We start from the raw sequence: 25,296 nt of genomic DNA on the forward strand, positions 1-25,296 counted from the left end.
TTCAGTCTTTTCCTACTTGACACATTATCACCCCCTACAACTCGTCCTTTAATCCAGTGAGTCACCAAGACCCAGTGATCCTTCCCCTTTAACACCTCATGCATTTGTCTTCTGCCCCCACTCATTATCTCTTGCCTGGACTGATCCAAAGGACTCAAGACACCACCCTGCCCCAAGCCACTCTTTCAGATTTATCATTTTGACATATTTTTCTCTGAATAAAAATCTGGACTGGCTCACCGCCCACCATGCAATAAAGTCCTAATTGTAGCAAAGCAGGAAGACTCTTTGGCTCCAACCTCCCTTTCCGTGTTTGTTGCCTAACATGCAACCTCTGCCTCGGTCACGTTGAATCTACACAGTCTCTTGTGTACTTGACCTCCAAGTTTCTACTGGGAGGTTCTCTCTTGCCAGAAAGGCCTGTCACCCCATTCTCCCTTCAATCTTCTATTCATCCTTCATGTCTTATATCTAATGCCACCTCCTCTACAAAACCATTAACAGCTCCTTTTCTGATCCTGTTCGCTACTATTAATATTAATAAATATCATTATGATAATATGCTTCATGCACTCTCCCTAGAACATAAACTCCTCAAAGCAGGCAGGATCTTTGTTTTGTTCATTGACACAGCTCAAGCTCCCAGAACTAGGCCTAGCACATAGTAGGCACTTTTGTTAAACACTCGTTAAGTGAATGAATGAAGTGAAGTGTTAGTCACTCAGCTGTGTCTTACTCTTTGTGACCCCCATCAACTGTAGCCTGCCAGGCTCCTCTGTCCATGGGATTCTCCAGGCAAGAATACTGGAGTGGGTAGGCATTCCCTTCTCCAGGGAATCTTCCCCATCCAGGGATTGAACCCAAGTCTCCTGCATTGCAGGGAATTTCTTTACCATCTGGGCCCAAGTGAATGAACGGTTAACATTTATTGAGCACTTATTATGCCAGGCGCCTCCAAGCATAATCTCATTCCATCCTCACCACAGCCCCTGAGGAAGGAACTGTTTTTATCCCAATTTTGCATGGGAGGAAACTGAAGCTTAATGAGATTAAGTAATTTATCTTACTTAATTTACCCAAGGTCACACAGTCATACATGGTAAAGCTAGGATTTGAACCCTGATCTGTCCAAGCCCTAAATAACCTCACTCTATTGTCTTGAGCTTTATGGTGCTATTTTCACAAAACCCTACCATTGGCTATAGAAAGTCTTCAGCAAATGGAGCAGTTATCTTGAAGTAATGGAAATACCTCTTTACATATTTATCTCTTCCTTGTATTATGAGTTTCCTGTGAATCAGAACTGAACTAAAATCCTAATTATTTTATTTCCTCATCATCACCACCAAAACCCCAAGTAGCCACACAATGTCTTACACATTTGCATTCACTAAATTATTCACCCACTAAGTAAATAAATGGGTGTGCTGTTAAGAGGCAGCATTTGGCAGTGAGTCCTTTCTGCACAGTAATTCTGAGTACTGTCCTGATGGTCGCCCCGAATCTGGCTGCTGTCTCTTCTAACCCTTTGCTTCTTCAGCATGATGTAGGCTCCGAGCCATCCCTGGCTGACCCACCCGCCACCCTGACCCCAGCCCTTTGCCATCCTTCCTGTCCTTATGAAATTCCCCTGCCTGTCTTCCTGCGGTCAGTGGCCTGATCACGCAGAGCAAGTCCTGCCCCTCCTACTCTTCTTCTTGACCTCATGCCCTGCTTGAACCTGGCTGCTTCTCTGGTCATTCTTGACAGGCAGGGCAACATGACATTTATATAGATAATTGGAACACAGGGTGGAATGTGATAAAGAGTCACGAGGCACCGGAGGAGTTATAAAGAGGGAGAAATTCCTAGTTAAATAACGGAGCAATGGAAAATGAAGTCACTGTCTTTTTCATCCTGATAAAAGTTTTTGTTTTGTTTAGTTTTTCAGTAAGAGTTTAGCTTCTCTAGGTTTGTAGATTATATAGGATTGTCAATCACAAGTAATAGAAACTTGAGTGGTTTACGCTAAAAGGGGAAATTTATTACAAGGATACAGGGTGTCTAGGAATCCAAAGGCTGGAATGCAGCCAGACCTCCGAGAGAAACGTCCAGAAAACAGTCCAGCATCTGGGCAGCGTTCTCATTCCATGTCTTGTCCTCACTGTCTCTGGACGTCTGTCTCGTCTTGTCTGTGTGATGTCTTCTCACCCACAGACCACATCATGGTACACAGCTGCCAACAGCTACCGAGTTTACACTTGGAGTTTGTACTGTCTCCATCGGAAGCACAAATCCTCAGGGAAATCTACCCGAGTGGCCCAGTTCAAGTCAGTGCCCACCCCTGGCCCAGTCACCTGCTGCTGACAGAGAAGACTCACGTTGCTTACATTGCTGCCAGGCGCCCTGCTCTGAGCACAAAGGATCACTATGAGCTGAGCAGGCTCTACAAATGTCCGCTACCCTTGGTTCTGCTGTCTGATAGCACTCCTGTAAAAGAGTTCTGAGTGCTTCCCCATGAAAAGAACAATTAAGAGGCTTCCTATCTTTGAGATTCTTGGAGAAACAAATACATAAATATGAATTGCCATGTAGCAAGCATCATCCTAAATAACGAAGACAATGTCCACCAGTCATTTCTAACAGGCTTTTTATACCAGTTTTGTTTATCAAAGACCTAGAATCCTGTCTTCAACCAGGTATCTCACACACATCTCAATGGCCCACTAGACCAACACACAAAAGATAAACCAGGCTGAGCATGGCTCCCTCCTCAAGGCCTTACACAAATGGTGCCCACACATCCCCTTCAGCAAGCAGAGCTCTCTAACCTTTCCTAGAAGCCAGTGTAATCAGGTCCAGGGAGGCAGAATCTCCTCCCTTGCAAGAGGTCCATACCCTGACAGATTCCAAGAGAGCTAACTTTGGCCACTGCTTCCTTAGTGCAGTTTAAGGTCAGGAGAGGGAGGATCAGGACAGGTCCTTCTTTCATTCTGATCTGGCCTTGGCCATCCAGTGACCCATCAGTCCAAGGCTGGGTAAGGGTAAGCAGAAAAGTCCATCCAACTTACAGTGGCAGTGCTGGAGTCAAGATGCCCAGGACAGCCCCAGGGCTTCATGTCCATCCTTCCTGGATGTGGCCCTTGCTGCCATTGCCTCCGAGGCTGACACGCGCTGCGTGGTCCAGCCCTGGGCTGTGGTGAGGTGGCATCGGGGCCCAGTCCTGGAGGATGATCTCGGAACCCTTCCTTCAGAAGAATGCTGTATTCCACCCATGCTAATTCAGTAACATGCCCTGACCTGTCTTCCAGGCTCCCTGGGTACAGCGGGCCGTGTGTGCAACCTGACTTCCCGGGGCATGGACAGCTGCGAAGTCATGTGCTGTGGCAGAGGCTACGACACCTCCCACATTACCCGGAAGACCAAGTGTGAGTGTAAGTTCCACTGGTGCTGTGCCGTGCGCTGCCAGGACTGCGTGGAGGCCCTGGACGTGCACACGTGCAAGGCCCCGAAGAGCCCCGACTGGGCTGCTCCGACATGACCCCAGTGGAGGCTATCATCCAGCTTCCCTCCCGCAAGGACTCCATTGGATCTGCAAGGATGCTGGGCCTTTGGGTTCTCTCTGGGAGATACTTCCTGAGGCACAGAAGCCCCTTCCCCCTCCCTGGGGGGCCAGGACAGGGGCCACACACTGCACACTAAGTCTTCCCTATTTTCTCTGACTTCTGGCATCCTGGGACATGTCTCTTCCTGGTCACAACAGGTTGTTAGAGGAGCGGAGGGGCCAGGTCACTGTTTCCACCCCCCTCAACATTTCCTCTTTCTAGAGCAGATGACTAGAGAGAAAAAGTGTCTCAAATGAGCTTCCTCTGTGTTTTTCAACAAATGTTCACAGTTAAGAAATTCTATACTTCTCTCTGGAGGGTAAAGTAAAGAAAGCAGAATCAGTCCCCACTGATTTAACTTTAATTCTTGAAAAGACCAAGCAAGGCTTTTGCCTGATAAAGTGATTTTCACAGCCTGCTACCTCTGGGGTAATCAATCGGTAATTGGCTGGAGAAAAATGGCTTTCAATAAACTTCAGGTTTCAAATGCATGTATTTCAAGGCATTTGTTGCCATATTAAAATCTGATGTGACAAGGTGGGTCTGTTGTCCATTGGTACAGTTTGGAATCTGTGCAATAGCAAAAGCCTCAGAAAGTGACTGCTTTGCATTACTGTCCACTCAATATAAAGAACCTTTTAGGGAATGAGATTTGAAGAGAATTAAAAAGGAGACTTATGATCTGGCAGTATTCTGTAAGTACTGGGTGAAGATGGAGGGAAGTAGCGTAGAGAGTGGAAGGTTAGAAAATGTGTCTGTACAACATGATAAGGGGGAAAGTGGGGAATAAAATTCCTACTTGGTGTGATGCCTGTGGCCCATGGAATTTTGTAACTGAAATGGCTTTGAAAATGAACACTTTTGAAATGACAAGACCAGGGAACCAAATTGCTGACAGAGAGGTTTCCAAAGCAGTCATGCCCAGACAACCTCTACCATAAGCAGATGCCTAAAAGTTGTCCACATACACAAGGGAGCATCAGCCAGTACTCATCTCCCTTCAAGCACACCGTTAAAGACCTGTCATGTTTAACTGTGTTATTTGATGTTTATATGACGACAAGATACCCTAACCTAAAGCAAATGACACATAACTTTGCTTATGAAGTTGGTAACTCTAGTGTATTATATTGCAAACAAATTATAACTTGGAGACTATAGTTAAGGGACCCAGCTGTAATTATGGAAACATCAATAAGCAAATTGTGGTGGGCTTCTGCCCTAAACCAAAAATTGACATCCAGGGGAATTGGAGAGGCTGCCTGCCCTACTTAATGTATCAGATGAAAGAAAGGTGAAATACATGAAGGTACTCCTTCTGCCCTGTCCAGTTAGCGTCTAGATCTAAATGTGATCTCTTCACACAGCGACGCTAACTAACAGGATGGTTCCCTTCAGGCATCTTGTGTCAAATCACTGATGCTGCTCATCCTTGGATATTTTGGCTTTCACGTTCTCTGTCCTTGCTTTAGACAGGACATTTAGACCAAGGCTTATAGATAGCAACCTTATGGAGTGTTTTGTCATAATGATATTTGCCCCTTCAGTTTCAGTTCAGTCCCTCAGTCGTGTCTGACTCTTTGCGACCCCATGAACTGCAGCATACCAGGCCTCCCCGTCCATCACCAACTCCCGGAGTTCACTCAAACTCATGTCCATTGAGTTGGTGATGCCATCCAACCATCTCATCCTCTGTCGTCCCCTTCTCCTGCCCTCAATCTTTCCCAGCATCAGGGTCTTTTCAAATGAGTCAGCTCTTCGCATCAGGTGGCCAAAGTATTGGAGTTTCAGCTCTAACATCAGTCCTTCCAATGAACACCCAGGACTGATCTCCTTTAGGATGGACTGGTTGGATCTCCTTGCAGTCCAAGGGACTCTCAAGAGTCTTCTCCAACACCACAGTTCAAAAGCATCAATTCTTTGGCACTCAGCTGTCTTTATAGTCCAATTTTCACATCCATACATGACTACTGGAAAAACCATAGCCTTGACTAGATGGACCTTTGTTGACAAAGTAATGTCTCTGCTTTTTAATATGCTGTCTAGTGGTCATAACTTTCCTTCCAATGAGTAAGCTTCTTTTAATTTCATGGTTGCAATCACCCTTCTCAAAAATGACAGGATTCATCTCTTTGCCCTCACTGCCAAATCCTAAAAAAGAGTGAAGTCGCTCAGTCATGTCTGACTCTTTGTGCCCCCATGGACTGTAGCCTACCACGCTCCTCTGTCCATGGGATTTTCCAGGCAAGAGTACTGGAGTGGGTTGCCATTTCCTTCTGCAGAGGATCTTCCCAACCCAGGGACTGAACCTGGGTCTCCCGCATTGTAGGCAGATGCTTTACCATCTAATTTTTCCAAAGTGGCTATTCCTTCTTTTTATTCTGTGGATTTAGAGGGAAGGAGTAAAGTGTTATGGTGGCTGCTCTGGGTCCAATGTGGGCCTGGGGGTCTCGTGGGAGGCCAAGCAGTGGGACTCAGTCTTGGTTACACTGATGCTTGAACCATCAGCACCTCTTTTCCTGCTGGATAAATTGTGAAGTCATAAATCTATGGATATAGTTAGACATAGAAAGGATTTGGGAGGACATTTTAGTTCCCCTCAGCTTGTACCTGGAAAAACTGAGATCAAAAGATGTAAAGGGATCTACAGAAATACCAGTCATTACCCTGATGCTCCTACAAACAGAAACACACTCAAAGTCTTCAAGAAAGTTAGGCACTTTATCTCTTAAATGAAACTAGTTTGTCTCCGAATTAACCTGGTAGATTCTAAGCAATTTTAACATCTTGAGGGGATGTTCATTGTTTGTTTATCCATGGCATGTTTAGATCTGACTTTCTTTTTATGCTGAAATGTATCCTTCATGATAAGGAACAAGGGGACAAGGCATGTCCATGTTCCCTTGCTCATAAATTGCCTCTTGCTACATAAATTGTCCTAATTTGTAAGAGAGACTACGGCAACCTTCTCAAGCAGCAGTAGATTAAGCCACTGTGGAGGGCAAAATAAGAGAGTGAAATATTTTTACCGGCTTTTACTTATGAAAGAGAAAATCTCCATTCTTTGGGGGAAATTCTCCAAATTTTTTAAAAGGTGAAGTTAATTTCAAACTCATTTTTTCTAACACTTGGTAAAGTATCAATGTTTCATGACTCTAAAAGATACTAAACTCTTGATTATCCAGGCTTTTAAGGGAATATATGGCATGGATTACCCAAAATAAAACAATGAGAGACTCCATTCAGGTCAAATCCCCTTATGAATTTCCCCTCAATAAAAAAATCGTATTAGAAATGGAAGTTTTCTAAGCCCAAGATCATGTCTTTTCGTTTGCTTGTGGTGCCAACTGATCTTTGTATTCTGTGAACACCCTTTGTCAAGGTGCATTCTAGTTACAGCGTCCTGGATGGTCACTCTGAGAGCATTAACACCTTGCTTTAAGAGGCCAGTTAGGGACTTCCCTGTGGCCCAGGGGCTAAGACTCTGTGCTCCCAGTGCAGGGGCCCCAGGTTTGAACTCTGGTCAGGGACCTGGATCCTACACGTCATAACTGAAGAGTTGACAGGCCACAGCTAAAGATCCCGCGTGCCGAAACAAAGATCCCATGTGCTGAAACAAAGATCCCGTGTGCCAAAACAAAGATCCCACGTGCCACAACCTACAACCCAGAGTGGCTAAATAAATAAATATTAAAAAGAAAAGAAAAGGAGAGACAAATTTATCTCCTTAAATGGCTTAAACTCAAGCACGAGCATCCCTGGAGCCATGATCACACTTGGCTCTGGCTCTGTGCCCCTTGGGGATGGGGACCCTGACCTGTTACTGGACCACAGTTGCTTCAGGATGGGAGGAGAGGTACAAGCACCCCAAGGTGTAGAACACTGCCCATCTGCTCTGCCTTACAGTCACTAGATGGGTGTCACTAGATTGGACACAGCATCCCAGAAGATCCACCAAAAATGGCAATTTAATCTGCACGTGGCCTGATCATGGGAGGAGAAGTGAGAAGGAAAGAGCCAGGTAACTATTGCCAAGAGACCAGCTGAGTCTGGCAATGGTGGAGTGTGGCTTTTTCAGCTCTGGTGGGTAGCCCCCAGCCTCCTGCTGCTGCTGCGCCCGTCCCCTCCCAGCACTGACTTCTAGGCATCTGGAGGCCCTGAGCCTCAGGCCATTGCTCAGCTGTCCATACCTGGTGTCCAGCTCTGCTCCCAGCTGCCAATGTTAATTTCAAGAGATGTTTTCAATTGTCACAACCACTTGCCTTTTTATAGGAGTCATTACAAAGCTTGAAAACATCAGGTATCATATTTCTTTTTCAAAGAAGGTAGCTTTAAAGTCAGAAAAATCTAACGTCACATCGGCATTTCTCGGCCTTATTAACTTATTAAAGAATCTTACATTGACTCTACAAGACCTACAGCAGGCCTCTCTCTCTCTGGGACAGCCAACGTGACTGTACATGTGCTTGGGTTTGATGGTATTTTCAGGCCAGGATATTGTTATTACTTCTCATTTATTAAAGGCTGGCCCAGGGCTGATGTCTTGCTCAGCTAAAGAACATTCATCTCCCCTCTTGCCCACTCTCAAAATAAAGGCTCAGAGAGGTATCCAATGGACCAGAACCGTTCTTTTGTCTATTTACTGTACTTCAACCTGAGTTTCCTTATCTTAAGAGCAAGAGTTGCACTGTCAACAAATAGACCTCCCAGTTCCAAAGCCCGTAAACTGCTCTTGTCAGGTCTGCACTGACCTTCTGCAAAGCGGTCTGCTGGTGTAAGCTGACAACTAAGGCGTGCTGATTCTAACCTCCTCCTTACCTAGGCAGAGAAAACTTTCACTCATCCATGAGAATGTTCTTTACATTTTTCTGGGGATCAGCAAGGTGACAGGTGGCTTGCAAAGCCCAACATGATCATTATTTTTCTAAATCATCATTGTTCAAGATCTAGTTTTTTTTTTCCCCTGATATTCACATAGATTCTTGTTTAGCCAAACCTCCCATGTCCAAAAGCTAATAAAAGTGTCAGGCAGACTGTTACAAAGAACTATTGTTATTTACAAGTCTACATTTTCTGTGAAATCAAAACACATTAAAGCGAATTTTCGGTGTTGACATTGTTATTCTAAACTCGTGATAGTCTTGCCAAACCCTCTGGTGAAAAGAAGTTATGGAAATTATTCCCTTGTCTTTTCTTGGGATCACACTTAACACCTTGATTAACAGGTGTCTTTCAATCTGTAAAGATTTTCAGGGAAGGCATACTTTACTATGATAACTAGCTTGTGAGTTCACAGGTAAGATATATTCTAGATTAAGAAATTATTCCAGATGTTCACCTGTGTTCTCCTGGGGTTGTCATCTAAGTGCTCACCACCTCTCAGTACCAGCATGCTTTGGTAGCACAGCAGCTAGACCCCGCCCCATCAACTTCTCTCTGTTATTGTTGTCTGTATCAGTGCTTGCTCTTGGCTAACATGTTGTTTTTTTCCCCTCAGCTTAATTAAAAACATATAAGATCTCTAATGACTTCACTGAAATCTGTGCATCCAGACTGTGTGTGCCACTTAACATATAAGCAGCAAAAGCTCAGAAAATGGAAATAAACTCTCCCACAGCAAGGGAAATCTGCCCCTCCCTGCATTTTCTCTTCCCTGATGAACTATGTTTTGGGGTGACCTAAGCAAAGTACTGAGAGTACTTCAAGCACTCCAAGGTGATCAGCCCCCTAGTTGGGCTTCGCCTGGTCCCTCTAGAGTTCCATCATTCCTTCTAGAAACTCTCACACTTGAATGATCTAAAGAAGAGGTAGCAACACAAAACATGTGTCTGTGTGTGTTTTTCAAAGGGCATTTCCCCCAAATATTTTTTGCCCAGACACTGTCAACGAAATTCCCCTTTTATCTAAGCCTTTGTACAAGGGGACTGTCCTGTACATTGTAGGATCTTTAGAAGCAACCCCGGTTTCTAATCTCTGGATACCAGGAGCAACTCCCCTGCTCCCACCTTCGACAACCGGCAGGGTCTCTAAACATTGTCGGATGCCCTCGGGGGGTGGGGGGGGGGGAGAGGGAGGTGACAGTGAAACAATTTCCAGTTGAGAACGGAGGATCTAGCATTTTAAGGCATCTTATTAAAATGAAGTCACACATATTCATGCCATTGTCAGACAGAACATCTCCTTGGGAGTCTTATCTTAATGGGATTAATGCTCAGCATTAATACAACAGACCAGCTGGGAAGGGAGATTTGGGACAGGGTATAGTCACAGAACTTCCCAACACAGAGACAGGATGACCAGGCTGGGACTTGCGGGTCACTTAGACCTATGCTGTTGTGTCCTGGGAGGGTGGGAAAGCACGGGGCTCCTGGGTTTCTGCTGACAGGAATCAAAGGCAGGATAAAAGGTCAGCAAGGGGAAACAATAATGTGGTTTTAGAAGCTGGAAGCAGAATTTTTCTTAGGGATTCCTCAGTTTCACAACACAGGAATAAAAAGCCCCAAAATATGACCCGGAAGGTGGAGGAGTGAGAATGTTCTAGCTCATCCTAACATAGCTGAGTAATTTCGAGCTTCTCAGGACAGAGAGGGGTAATGTCCAATGGGGGCCTGGCAAGATGAAGGAAGTCTGAGTTTCAAGCCAAGAGATAGTGAAAACTTTCAGTGGAAGACCAGGGTGGGCATCAGCTGCAGGTTGTTCATTGTATGAACACAAACACAAGAGCCTATTATAAAACACACAGTTGTCCTTATTACAAGTACCCTAGCCTTGTGGGGTGATTTTTAGTGAAGTGAATGCATTCAGAAAGCTGTCCAACATTTGCCAACGAAGGTGGGAAAGGGCCAACGTGTGCTGGACGTGAGGTGGGGCAGAGTGGAAGAAGAAAGACACTGGTTATAGACAATATGAAGCATGATCCCAGCTGACTGGAGAACTTGGGTAGGATGACAACTGTCTAAAGGAAGAATATGGAAAGCCTGTTTTCTTTTACTTGATAATTTTTCATGGGTCAAACTGGATTTACATATAGGCTACACAAAGAAGTAGAGAGCAGATGAGAACCACTTGGGTGAACAAAAGAACTCTTCATCTGTTCCTCCATGCTATGATCCAGTTTTAGATAATACAGCATGGGTAAAATCTGATCAACACGATCAATCTACCATTTAGACTATTTTTGGACTCAACTTGATTTTGTAATTTCCGAGTACTGACTAACCCTGTGAAAGCCCCTGTAATTCAATCACAGGCTCTGGATTTCCCCAGGCAGTCCACACAATCCTATCTTAATAGCATCATAGGCTTTCCTAAGTTCCATGCATGAGAGGAATCACATTACTGCCTGTAAAGTCAATTCAAATGCTTCAGTGATGAAGATGCATCCAGTATCCACTGGCTGGCTTGCTCGTACCAGTTACTTGGGCAGAGGCTGGGGAGTTTGGCAAACCCATCTGTAAATGTTTAGGGGCTTCATGTTACAGGTGGAGGTTGCACACCAGCCAAGCCAATATCAGGAAATACAGAAAAAGAAATTTGAATTGTAGTCTCCAAAAGTCTACCCACCCACATAAACTTTGGCATCTGCCCCTTGACCATTTTTCTCCAACAGTAATGAAGACTTCATGAAAGGCCTTGAACTCTAAGTTGTCCCTGTTGAATTGTGCTTAATCAAGGCAAATATTCCCAGCCTAAGAGGACAGCTAGAAGAAGAAAGGAGTAGAGATTTAATTTTCTTATATATTGCCGTAACTATAAACAATGCCTTATCTTCTCAATAACTCTCATGAAATAACAAGCGCTTGTGTTTTTTAAAGTATTTACACCAGCCCTTAGAGATTTTATTAGACTCATGATTCACAGATGAGAAATTTTCCTCCTCTACAGTGTTTAGTAACTGGAGTAAGAATTACTCAGTAGACTGTCTATACAGACAAATGAATCTGAATATGTCTTCTGGCTATTAACCCATCATTTACTGGTGATTTTCATTTATCAATGTTTTTCTGAGCTGACTGATTGGGTCAAGATGATCCCTCTGGTTTGAATACTGTAGACATAGAATTAAACAGTTTCTGAAAATTATGTTGCTCTGTCATATGGATATAGGATTTCAGCAGAGCAGCACAAATTCTCCTAAAATTCACGGAATCACAGAATGCCACAGTTGGAAGGAACCATACACATAATTTATTCCCAACTTCTCATTTTATTCATGGGAAAACAAAAGAAATGTCACAGTTTTGAACTGTGATGTAAGCAAGACACTGAATCATCTTCAGGGAAGAACAATTATTATTCATTCCATCAGTCTGTGCTGAGCATCTCCAGTGAGTCAACCTCTATGCTACATACTGGAAACACAGCAGTGACTAAGACAGACATGCCCTTGCCCAGAGGCTTCCGGGGGGCTACACGGGACACGTAGATTTCACTTCTTACTTTACAAGCACTTTCAAATGTGTGGCTGGATTTAGTCCTTTGAACCACCCTTAGATATAGATATGATTATCCTCTTTTTTTTTAGGTAAGTTTCAAAGAGATTTAGTAATTTGCTCAAGATCATAAAAAGGCTTATAAGAGAGAGAACCTGGACTCAAAATTCATTTGCAAGTCTCACTCCAGTGGTCTCGCTAGTATGCCAGCTCCTTGATTAAAACTCAAGGAGCTAGTATATATATGTCAGTGCTACTTTCCCAATTTGTCCCACCCTCTCCTTCCCCTGCTGTGTCCACAAGTCTGTTCGCTATGTCTGCACCTCCATTCCTTCCCTGTAAACCGTTGTTGTATGGCAGAAACCAAAGTAATATTGTATAGCAATTATCCTCCAATTAAAAATAAAATTAAAAAGAACCTCAAGAAGTATTCTATCCAGTGGGTTACTGAAAACTACTTAGTTGGTTCCATGACATATTTTTCAGTGGACAAGTGGACTGCCAGAGGATTTCTGATTTCATTTATGTGCAAGCCAGATGCAAATCATCTGTAGAGTCACATGTAAAAAAGCTCTTCTAGAAAGTGACTATTAGTTACACATCTAACAAGTATTTATATTTAAAATACATATATATAATAATAATAAAAAAATTTTTTAAACAAAAAAATAAAATACAATGGTCTTAAAGTCTTCTAGAAAATATAAGGTTTCTGGCCATAAGAAGTCTATTTACTCTCTCAGGGGGATATTGACTCCACAACTGAAGAGGGTTCAAAAATATTCTGTATCAATTCAAACATGACATGGATTATGATTTATTCAAGAGTTTTCATCAAATTCCTATCTAATGCTGATTACTCAGGTTGAATTAACATGTCAACAATTTTTAAAATATTTTTCATAATAGTCTTGCCTTATTACCCTAAAATAGGGAGATGGTTAAAATTTTCTTAGCAACAGTACTCAAGAAAAAACTTTCAGAATTGTATTCAAATGTAAGACTGTATTTTAAAATATTTTAAAGGTATAAAGTGCTTATAAATATGATATTAGCATCTAGAGGCAATAGTGACATTTTTACCTTGTTTAACAAGAACTATGGGTGGTCTTTCTCTCCATAAAGCAAACTGGGAAGATCTGTATAACCCTCAATGGCACCCCACTCCAGTACTTTTGCCTAGAAAATCCCATGGACGGAGGAGCCTAGTAGGCTGCAGTCCGTGGGGTCGCTAGAGTGAGACACGACTGAGCGACTTCACTTTCACTTTTCACTTTCCTGCATTGGAGAAGGAAATGGCAACCCACTCCAGTGTTCTTGCCTGGAGAATCCAAGGGACGGGAAGCCTGGTGGGCTGCTGTCAATGGGGTCGCACAGAGTCGGACACGACTAAAGCGACGCAGCAGCAGCAGAGCATTAGATAATGTTCTAGAAACAACAGATGATATCTTCTCTACCTTCTGGTCTAGAAACAGTCCAGCAGAGCTGGGGTAGTACACATTATTGGAACTGACATCCAATTCGTTTCTAATCTACAACTTACTCAGTCCAGCCTTGTGGTTGGGATTACTTCCGATGGTGGCTAAATTAGCAAAAAAAATTCTCTTCAGAATGTAAGGGAACCAAGAATAAGTCTTTACATGAATATCTGAGGAGTGTAGGGGAGTAAGAGAGAATCTTTGTCTAAATGGAATCTTAAACAATGGATTAGGGGAGAGGAGAGGGTGGAGAATTTTTATTACTTTAAAAGTGTATGGAATAGATTTACATTCATGTTTATTCATGATGAAAAGAACTTGTCCCTAGATATGAATTTTAATTTGTGAGAAAACTGCTAAGAAATGTGAGATCATGGAGAAGGTGGTCCTTAAAATAAATAAGTAAATAAAATCTAGGGAAAGTAATCCTGCTTAGAATGTGATTCATTCTTTTGGAGCAATAAATAGAGTGAGATGATGTCCAAAAGCAATTTTCATATTTCTTGAACATGTAAGCATTTTTCCTTATACAACTATCGCAGAATAAGATCCCTAGGTAGATTATATAGACAATCGTGGGGGTAACAACTCACCCCTAAATGTCATTTCCTCTCACTGTCCTAGAATGGGGCCTAAATTCTCACCCTTACCAATGCTGCCTGGGGATGAAGAAACTATCTTAGGGACTTTTCCTTTAAAATGCATGAATACTATTGAGCTTTATTCCTTAATTCAACAATTATTTATTCAACAAATATCTGGCACAATTTACCATCTATCAAATGGTATTTTCCTCAGTGTTAGAGAAACAGTATTGAAAAGGTAGGTGAAATAAATCAGATTTATCTTTCAGATATTAATAATATGGCAGATGAAATAGCCCCCAAAGAAGCCTTTTGCTACAAAATGTCTAGAAATTCAATGTAAGGTAAAATAAACATCCTCTGAAAAGTGTGAGTGAATTCTCCCCACACCCATCCTCAAATACAAGAAAGTTCCAAAGGCCAAAAGTAAAGAGGAAGCTGAAAACTCAAGTTTTGGTGCCTCAGTGGAAGTTCACTGATCGCCCTCTTTATAAGATTGGTCATGTCAGTGTGGGAAACAAGGTTTGGGGCCTTCTTGAAGTGAGGAATGAGAATTAGGACGCAGTATCCAATCCTTCCCCACATAAAGTCAGAACCTTCAAAGGGCTATAGGGTCAATAAAGGACAAATCTGACCACTAGCACAGGGAATCAACTGGGGACCTGTTTGCTAAGTATTAAGATTTGTGTAGGGAAAGATAAATTACTCAATTAATTACGATTACCAGCCTCTCATCTTATTTTGAAGTTAGAATTTATACAGCTTATTCTAGGAATTGCCTACCCAAGAAATTAACCTTAAAAAAATTCTAGATTGAGGTGCCTAGAGATGCAAGAACAAAACCTCTCAGCAGGTCACATTTTCCACCAGGCTTGCAGAGGATTCTTCCAGGTAAAACTTCCCCAAACTTGAGTTTATAATCTAAATTACAAAACATGCCACAGAATAAGCCTCCAAGGTTGAGAGTCACAGAAAAAATAAACCATGGACTCAGATACTCAAGAATGTCAGATAATAAAATTATCATACACAGACTATAAAACAAATCTGTGTAGAGATGATAAAAGAAAATTCAAAATGAATAATAAACATTAATAAGGTTCATAGTACTTAAAGGAAAAAGATAAAGCTAAAAGGTAATTGAAAAGAATTTTAAAAACATCTAGAAACTAAAATATCACCACTGATATTAAAAACGAAGTGAGTTTCTACCTGTGGCCACAGCTGAGAGGGCATTGTTACAGTCTTCTTTCTACTGCCATAATGTCTAACTGAGTCTCCCAAAGAGCCACATAAACTCTTGGTTAAAGGTATGAACTTCAAAAAAGAAAAAAAAAAAAAGCAGTGAGAGACTGAGGAGCCACGGGGAACACCCACAGATTGGGCGGTAATGGAAGATCCGGACACCAAGCACTCCACAAGCTTTGAGTTCTGACACATGGCACAGTGGTGCAAGCAGACACATCATGAATTCTAGGCCACACCGGTGGATGGAAGAGCTGTGAGCCAAAGAAGGTTTTTCAGAGAAGGTTTTCAAAGATTAGGTGCCCAGTTACCTGTGAAAAAGACCTTTGTCAGTAGCAATGAAGACAAGACTGAAGAACATCATGTAAGAGATTAATCTGAGCAGTATAGGAAGAATGAAATGACTGAAATCATTACTAGGGAAGTGACAAAAAGACAGCCTTTGTGTTTGTAACCTTCAGTGACCACAACTCCATGGATAAGGCTGTCATTCAGAAATGCAACCTTTTGAACAGCTGTAACTGTGAAATAAGGACAGCCCTGGGCAAGCAAGAGATGGACAGTTCCTCATCCAGTGCAAAATGGTTCGGAAGATTTTAGCAGCGGTTGAAGAGGTTGTTTTCAAGGGAATGGCAATTTTGGTCATGGAGGAAACTTCAGTGTTGTTGGCTTTGCCAGCAGCCATGTTGGTGGTGGACTTGATGGCAACAGTGGATTTGTTAATAATGGAAGTAGTTTTGGTGGTGATGAAAGCTACAATGACTTTGACAGTTATACAATAAACCTTCAAATTCTAGAATCACAAAGGAAGGAAACCTGGGAGGTAGAAGCTCTGGTTCTTATAATAGTAGAGGCCAATATTTAGCCAAGCCACAAAACTAAGATGGTTGTGGGAGTTCCAGCAACAGTTGGTTATCATAAGAGGAGATTTTTATTATTGTCAAGGAAAAAAAAAAAACTTAGCAGAAAAGGACAGCTATAGACATGACAGAGAAGTTACAGTTTACAATAGGTTTGTATACTCAATCACAGAGGCAGGCCCTAACTGTTAGGACCAGACATGGAACAATGGACTGGTTCCAAATTGGGAAAGGAGTACATCAAGGCTGTATACTGTTACCTTGCTTACTGAATTTATATGCAGAGTACATCATGTAAAATGCCAGACTGGATGAAGAACAAGCTGAAATCAAGATTGCAGGGAGATACATCAATATTCTCAGATATGCAGATGACACCACCCTTATGACAGAAAGTGAAGAGGAACTAAAGAGCCTCTTGATGAAAGTGAAAGAGGAGAGTGAAAAGGGTAGCTTAAAACTCAACATTCAGAAAACGAAGATCATGGCATCCAGTCCCATCACTTCATGGCAAATAGATGGGGAACAGTGGAAACAGTGACAGACTTTATTTTCTTGGGTTCCAAAATCACTGCAGATGGTAACTGCAGCCATGAAAATTTTAAAAGACGTTTCTTCCTTGGAAGAAAAGCTATGATCAACCTAGACAGCATACTAAAAAGTAGAGACATTACTTTACCGACAAAGTGAAAGTGAAGTGAAAGTGAAAGAGTTGGACCATAAAGAAAGCTGAGTGCCAAATGCTTTTGAACTGTGGTGGAGAAGACTCTCGAGAGTCCCTTGGACTGCAAGGAGATCCAATCAGTCAATCCTAGAGGAAATCAACCCTGAATATTCATTGGAAGGACTGATGCTGAAGCTGAAGCTCCAATACTTTGGCCACCTGATCCAAAGAACTGACTCACTGGAAAAGACCCTGATGCTGGGAAAGATTGAAGGCAGGAGGAGAAGGGGACAACAGAGGATGAGACAGTTGGATGGCATCACCGACTTATTGGACATGAGTTTGAGCATGCTCCGGGAGCTTGTGATGGACAGGGAAGCCTGGCGTGCTGCAGCGCATGGGGTCACAAGAGTCAGACACAGCTGAGTGACTGAACTGAAGTATAAGGCAGAAAATCATTAAATACCCATTAAATACTTTCTAAATGCTTCTTAAATTCAACAAAGCTCTGATTTTTATACAGTAATTTCTATAGCTTTCTATTCATTGTGTGGCTCAGGAGGTGTCTTCAAGTAAATCTTTAGGTTTATAAATACAATGATCTACTCATGAAAGCAGCAGAAATTCACACTCACATTAATTTCCTGTAGATGATCAAAAAGATCCCAAATGCCTAATGGTCCCTGAGAGCTGGTTGTCTTGAGACACATTAATATTAGCATGTAACTGAGAATCATATTCCCCCATACTCTTTATCCCTCTTCTCATCACAGATGAATAACTGGAGCTTGAAAGCTAGTATTACTCTTATAACCCTCCTACCTAGCTTTACATATTTCCCCCAATTTATCGTTTATTCATCTATGTATCCTAATTAGCAGAAATTCAGGATCTTTCTCTTGGAGTTCCCATTTCAAGTTGTCCAAGAATCCCACAGACTCACTAAGCCCATATGGGTCAGTACTTTTAAAGCAGCATAACCGGTAGGTCTCTTTGGCCTTGGCGTCATTGTTTCTGTGACTTTTTCAGGTAAGGTGCTCTCTCTTCAGTACTCGTGTCAAGTTGAAAGGACTCTAGCTCAAGGATCAGGTAACACTCTTGCTGGACCAGATCCTGGTTCAACCCAAAGTTCACACTTGGGTTTCAAGGATATCACTCTCTTCATTTTCACCCGCATGGTCAGTCACTGCCCTCAAAGACAATGGTGTGTCGGTCCCGAGGTTCTTCAGCCTCGTCTAATGTTTTGCTGGAACCCTTCTTTGAGCCCGCATCACCTCATAAGGAATTCCCCTTTGGGCTCTTGAAGTTTTCTCATGCCAGCAGATGCCACACTCTTAGAAACAGATTTCTCTAATTTCAACTCTCCAAAAGAAGAGCATGGGGTCTGGCATTCCTTACCTACCAGAAGCCTCTAGGGTTCTTATTGCAAACTGATAAGCCACAGGAATTTTTAAAAGATTCTGTTACATCCTCCGTCTAGCAGAGTCCAGTGCCTTCACATTAGCTTAACTGAGACTGGGTACAAAAAGACTTCCTCTTATAATGAAATTCTGCTCCAGACTGATTCGTGTCTACAGTTCTATACATAGTAGTTAGAGTACTCAGATACATGAGCTTAAAAAGCCAATCTGCTCATCTCAAACAACTATTAATGTATATAAAATAGATAATCAACAAGGACCTACTGTACAGCACAGGGAACACTACTCAATAGTCTGTAATAACACACATGGGGAAAGAATCTGAAGAAGAATAGATATACGTATGTATATAACTAAATCACTTTGTTGTACTCCTGAAACTAACACAACATTGTAAGTCAAGTATACTCCAATGTAAAATAAAAAATATAAATAACAGTGAAACCACAATAGCGGCAAAAAGTTAATCTGTGCTCTCTGCTTTCAGGTAAGGTGCAGAAAGCCAGAGCGGGCCAGCCTCCTACTGTGACAACTCACAGCTTTCAGGTACAAATGGCCCTTTTGAAACACACAGCAACCACCCTTTAAGGGCTCAGGAAAGAGGAGGCAGTCTGCTTCCACACTAGAGAAGCTGTGTTGAGCCGGTGAGAGAGGTCTACCGTCTTCATACACTTAGAAGGGAGTTTCGAGGGCAGTTTAGATTACACTGCAGCACCCACCCTCTGGGTGAACTGGAGCTCCACTCAGTTTGGATCACTTAAATGGACTACGCTGCCCTTCTAAGAATGGCAGTAGTGCATGATACCTGTCCTCTCAGAGAGCCCCGCTGTACCCACATAACGTTAGGAAGAGTGACAGGTTCTTGCTCTCATCTAAGTCCAGTGGGAAATTTAAATAAGTTTTCATTGGTTGAGGCGATGAAAACCCAAAATGCCTACTGAGCTGTGTCTCTACTGGCAAGCAGAGATCTTTTCCTCTCTGGACTCTTCTTGCAAGATGCTCACCACCCTCCTTACCAGTTCCAGGTGAGTTTTCTGGTGGGGACAACACTTGAGCCTGAGGTTTGCATTAGTAAACACTCTGGGGTCAACAAAAAATGCACATGAGGGAGCACTCAGATAGTAGATAACCAGAGATGATGATACAAAAAAAAAAAAAAAAAACCCACAGTACCAGGTCCTGGCCACGCCCTCCACCTCACCTCCTAAACCTCCACCTCTTGGGATCCCACCCCAAACAGGTCTTAGCCTCAGCAAAAAAATAATATCAGGTCCAAGATGAATAAAATCAGACACTCTGAAAATGAGTCAAGGTGTTGGTATTTCTTAAAAGCTCCTCAGGTGATTATGATGAATACTGAAGTCAGAGAACCAGGGCTATCCATTATCCCAATAAATGCTTCTAGTCACACTGTGAAATAACTCTGATAAAGTAAAATACATAGCAAATAACAACAGATTGAGAGTAGAATCCAGTTCTTCATCTCTAATCTCACATTTTCCCTGACTACACAGTACGTAGTTACTGCTAATCTAAATTAGCAACTTTATCGACGATACCCAGGGTGAGACAGCAGAACACCAGACTCTTCTGCTCGCCATACTGCCAGAGGTGTTGGAGGACTAGAGGAGTGAGGAGGCGAAGGTCATATTCTAAAGAAACAACTCCAGAATTCACAGAATTTCTATTTCTGAAAGCAGTGTCGCTCTTCCGTTAGTTTTCTAGATCCCCCAGCTTCAGAATTTTGAGTCCTACTTTTCATACAGTATCTGTGTCCAGCCATTCTTGTTCACTTTCTTCCAAAAAAATCTCTCTTCTCTCCTTCCTTTCTCATTGCTGCCACCCCAATCAAAATTAGCACAATTAATTCATGATGAGGCTTGCTGGCACCAGACTCCTCTCTCGTCAACCCATCTTGCACACTCTGTCCAAAAAAAACTCTCTAAAACATGCGTCCACTGTTTAACTGCCATTTTCCAAATTTTTCATTGGTTCCATCGCCTAAAAGGCCCAAATCCCCTACCCCTCCACAAATGAGCCAGAACTCACCTTTCCAAACGTATCCACCAAGCACCTTTTCAGCAAACATTGGATCCTGTGAAGGGAAAAGCTTTGCAATCAGTCATGTCCAGACCCCCATTATGCCCCTCATGCACAGGGGGCGTTATTTAACCTCTCTGACTTCAATTCTTCCTTGGTCACAGGTGAATAACAATGCTGACCATGTCATAAGATGCCTGAGAGGATTTATGACCGAGCGGGGTAAAACGATAGAAGGTGGATGCTTGGACACGGTAGACAGGATTACTACTTTGTGTCAACTACATCCCTTGCTTGAGCTGCCCCTCTAGGACTGGTTATCAGACAGTTATTTCTCAGCTCCAAGCCAACCCTCCTGGCTGGGGCACAAGGCTGAGGCTGCAAACTACATTTCTGCTTTACCAGCTGCTCCTTGCTAGGCTCTTCCAGAAGGAGGCGCCCAGAGGGAGACTGCTCTTTTCCGTGGGATGTTCCCGTGGGTGTTATTCCAACAGTTCTTCCTGAAGCAGCAGCTATTTCCAGTTTGCAGGTTTTCCCACACTCCAGAACCAGCCTTGTTGTGACCCTGAGCGACACCAGTCCCATCTGGGCAGGAGCCCTGTTTCAGCTCCAGGGCCTCTTCTCCAAGTTTCTAGTGATCCCAACCTTTTCCCTTTGTTCCTCTACCCCTAGCTGCTTCCTGCACTTCCTGTCTCTGTAATACCTCAGAATTTCCCTTATGTTCTCCAGAACCCACTTAGGAATTCTCTCTATTAAATTGCCTGTTAATACAACTGGGGTGGTGTGTGTTTCCTGACTGGTGTGGCTGATAGCCTTCCCGACACTTCCCCTCTTCCCAGTTGAATATACACACCTCACTGCCAGAAGCTGCATGGCCAGCCCATCCCATGAACTCTTGCAGACCCCCAGACTAACCACAGATGAGAACTGGGATGACCTTAGAAATAAATTTCTGGTATGACCTTCCTGTCTTGCAGTCAAAGAAGCCGGGGTTCAAAATGGAAGGCACAGCCTCTGCCTGACTCTCTCCTGGCCTTCCACAAGGAGCCGCCTGCCTGGACCGTTCACTTCGCACTCAGTCACTGGAGGTCCTGCAGCATCTCCCTCATTACTTCTTAAGTACGTCATTTAACAGAGACCATTTAACTTAGCTTTAGGCATCCTTATAAAACAACACTCCTGTGTGAGTCACTGAACAACAAATGCTACTTGGCTCTGTGTGTGTGTGGACATCTTAGGAGGACTCCAAATAAAGTTCGGTGAATAAATTATATGATTAAGCCAGAATTTTGAGCATATAGAAAGGATGTCCATACCTCTCGTATTTTCTAGATAATAGCCAGCAGTGACCAACATCTGAACCTAATACCATCTGAGAAGAGTAGTTTTATGGCCTTTACATATGCTGAAAGGTCTTCTGAGTTGTCTGCTCCTTAGATGCAGCAAAACAGAGGCTTTAATATAATTTTATAAGAATGCAGATCCTACTCATTAGAAAATTAATGTAAATTCACAGCACAGTTTTATCATGTGATGGTTCCTAACTGATGGAACTTAATACTAAAAGTTATAAATAGTCTTAAATGGGACAAACATTTTAAAGAGGTAGTCTAGTTTTCAAATTTTCTTCCATAAATTTGGCTATACTAAAATAACTTCAAGTACTCTCCTAAAGTCAGTATAGAATCTGCCTGCAATGCAGGAGACCCGGGTTTGATTCCTGGGTTGGGAAGATCCCCTGGAGAAGGAAATGGCAACCCATTCTAGTATTCTTGCCTGGAGAATCATGGACAGAGGAGCCTGGCTGGCTACAGTCCATGGGGTCGCAAGAATTGGACATGATTGAGCGACTAAACCACCACCACCCTCCTGTACTGTTGGTGGAATTGTAAACCGGTACAGCCACTATGGAGAACAGGATGGAGGTTCCTCAAAAACACTAAAAATAGAGTCACCATCTGACCCTGCAATACCACTCGTGGGCATATATCCGGAGAAAAACATAATCCTAAAGGACACATGCACCCCAATGTTTACTTTGCGTTGTTTACAATAGCCAAGATACTGCAGCAGCCTAAATGTCCATTGACAGACAAGTGGATAAAGAAGATGTGGTACATGTATGTAATGGAATATTACTCAGCCATTAAAAAGAATGGAACAATGCCATTTGCAGCAACATGGATGGACCTAGAGATTGTCACACTGAGTGAAGTAATCAGACAGAGAAGGGGAAATAATGTATGACACCTTTTATATGTGGAATCTAAAGAGAAATGATACAAATGAACTTACAAAACGGAAAGAGACCCACAGACTTGGAGAAAAATCATGGTTGCCAAGGTGAAGGATGGACAGAGGGATAGTTAGGGACTTTGGGATGGACATGTACACACTATGGTGTTTAAAATTGATACCTGACAAGGACCTACTGTATAGCACAGGGAACTCTATTCAACTCAATGGCCATCTTTTCTGTGAAGCTTCTGGGCAGAATTGGCAGTTGCTCCTCTTGTCTTCCTTCGTGCATTACTGCTAGTACTTCGTTGACTCTGTCTTGAATAATGACTGGTTATTTTTATTTCTGCTACAAGTTCTTTACTAATAATCCTTTACTGAGTAACATATGCACTTTGTTCTTATCACCTCATTTGATATTCACCACAGCTCTTCAAAGTGATGTGGGAATCTCTCTTTGCCAAGAAGGAAAACTGAGGCTCAGAGAGGTTCAGTCCAGTTCAGTCACTCAGTTGTGTCCAACTCTTTGCAACCTCATGGACTGCAGCATGCCAGGTCTCCCTGTCCATCACCAACTCCCGGAGTTTACTCAAACTCATGTCCATTGAGTTGGTGATGCCATCCAACCATCTCATCCTCTGTAATCCCCTTCTCCTTCTGCCTTCAATCTTCCCAGCATCATGGTCCTTTCAAATGAGTCCGCTCTTCGCATCAGGTGGCCAAAGTATTGGAGTTTCAGCTTCAGCATCAACCTTCCAATGAACATTCAGGACTGATCTCCTTTAGAATGGACTGGTTGGATATCCTTGCAGTCCAAGGGACTCTCAAGAGTCTTCTCCAACACCACAGTTCAAAAGCATCAATTCTTAGGTGCTCAGCTGTTTTTATAGTCCAACTCTCACATCCATATATGACCACTGGAAAAACCATAGCCTTGACTAGATGGACTTTTGTGGGCAAAGAAATGTCTCTGCTTTTTAATATGCTGTCTAGGTTGGTCATACCTTTTCTCCCAAGGAGTAAGTGTCTTTTTATTTCATGGCTACAGTCACCATCTGCAGTGATTTTGGAATCCTCCAAAATAAAGACTGCCACTGTTTCTCCATCTGTTTGCCATGAAATGATGGGACTGGATGCCACGATCTTAGTTTTCTGAATGTTGAGCTTTAAGCCAATTTTTTCACTCTGCTCTTTCACTTTCATCAAGAGGCTCTTGACTTCGCTTGGATTTTTAGGGTAAAGATGGTAGGTACTGTTTGAGACATGTCAGGTTTGAAGTGAGAGGTCCTACTGGTAGTTGGAAATGTAGGTCAGGAGCTCAAAAGAGACGGGATGGAGTAGTGGTGGGTGGAGAGAGTGGGCAGCACATGGGTGAAGCTATGTGAAAGAATAAGATGGCCCAGAAGTGAAGCAGAAGGCCCTCTAGGACAAGATGAGACCTTGGGGAGAGGCATGTATTTATGTAGTGGAAAGGAAAACAGATCAGAGAGCCTCAAGGAGAATCCAGAGAAGTGTCTTAAAGGTCAAAGGAGGAGAGTTCCTGGGGCTCTGTGATCACATTGGAATTGGGAATTGGGCTGTCACTGTTTCCCTTTTGAAAGAGCAGATTCTGACAGAGCAAAGTTTGGAGGGTTGAAGAAAGAAGATGCGAAGGGAAACCAGGGACAGAGCACTGAGTATGAATCTAAAGAAGGAGTGGGAAGATACTGAATGACAGTTTCAGGAAGAAGCAAGATTGAAGAATGGTTGGTTTCTATAAAAATTCTCGACTATTTGTTCAGATCAATGAAAAGGTGACCTGAAACAGAGACAGTAGAGGAAGAGAGAAAAACTGATGTGGGCTGTCCTGGGAGAGAGTCAGAGGCTGGGTGAAAAGGCGAATCTAGACTGGGGAGAAGAAAATAGAGGTCAGGAGTTCACGAAGAATTAATACAATATTATTAAATGGCATTGGGGACCCACCTGGAATGAGAGAGAAAATGAAAGAGACTGGGAAGGAGAGAGGGTAGGAGAGAGGGAGGGAAAAGGGGAGAGGGAGAGAGTATATATTTGCATGAAGAGAGCTTGAGCCACAGGAGCAAGTGTTGTGATAAGCCAAGATGCACAAGGTGAGCACGGTGGAGATGAGAGAACGAGGGAAGCTGTGGTGCTACATCCACGCAGGTTGCCATGGCCAAGCATGGGGCTGGCTGAACCGGGAAGGAAACCTGAAGGGAGCTGGGCGCCTATGAGATTAGGTAAGGAAAAAGACAAAGGGTCTTGATGAACCCTAAGGGCAGGCTTACTGGGAGAAACTAAAGGGAAAAAAAAGAGCCTAAGAAATTGTCTTCATAGAAGGAAAATCAAGACATCCAGGTTTTGGAAATAAGCCAGTTATAAAAGGATGAGTCTATGATTTGGCTTTGGGAGTGCACTTCAAAAACCAAAACAAAGTAAGATTATGACTGGGAAAATATTTCCCAGCCTATAAAATACGAATCACTTTTTATGTATTGTTTTCATTATTTTTGGAGCGGATAGGGCGAGGAACTGCAGAGCTGACCTGTTGCATGAATTGTCCATGTAGACATGGAAGTTGCCCAAGACGATGGCAAGGAAAGGAAGGGGAGGGGAAATTTCTATCTACATTTTTTAGGGAACATGGAACAGCGTCCAGGGGCTTCCCTGGTGGCTCAGTTGGTAGAGAATCTGCCTGTAATACTGGAGACCCACATTTCATCCCTGGGTCAGGAAGATCCCCCGGAGAAGAA

The 25,296-nt window shown here is 42.9% G+C and overlaps 1 protein-coding gene across 1 annotated transcript in view; it reads left to right on the forward strand.

The window, feature by feature from the left end:
* Positions 1-4,392, forward strand: part of WNT2 (Wnt family member 2) — a 44,371-nt gene extending 39,979 nt beyond the window's left edge. The window contains exon 5 of the mRNA XM_061414027.1: positions 3,291-4,392. Coding sequence (XP_061270011.1) covers positions 3,291-3,520 — 230 coding nt within the window. The 3' untranslated portion in view covers positions 3,521-4,392. The remainder of the gene's footprint in view (positions 1-3,290) is intronic.
* Positions 4,393-25,296: the final 20,904 nt, after the last annotated feature.

Source organism: Bos javanicus, chromosome 4, assembly GCF_032452875.1.
Source record: "Bos javanicus breed banteng chromosome 4, ARS-OSU_banteng_1.0, whole genome shotgun sequence".
Taxonomy (NCBI): domain Eukaryota; kingdom Metazoa; phylum Chordata; class Mammalia; order Artiodactyla; family Bovidae; genus Bos; species Bos javanicus.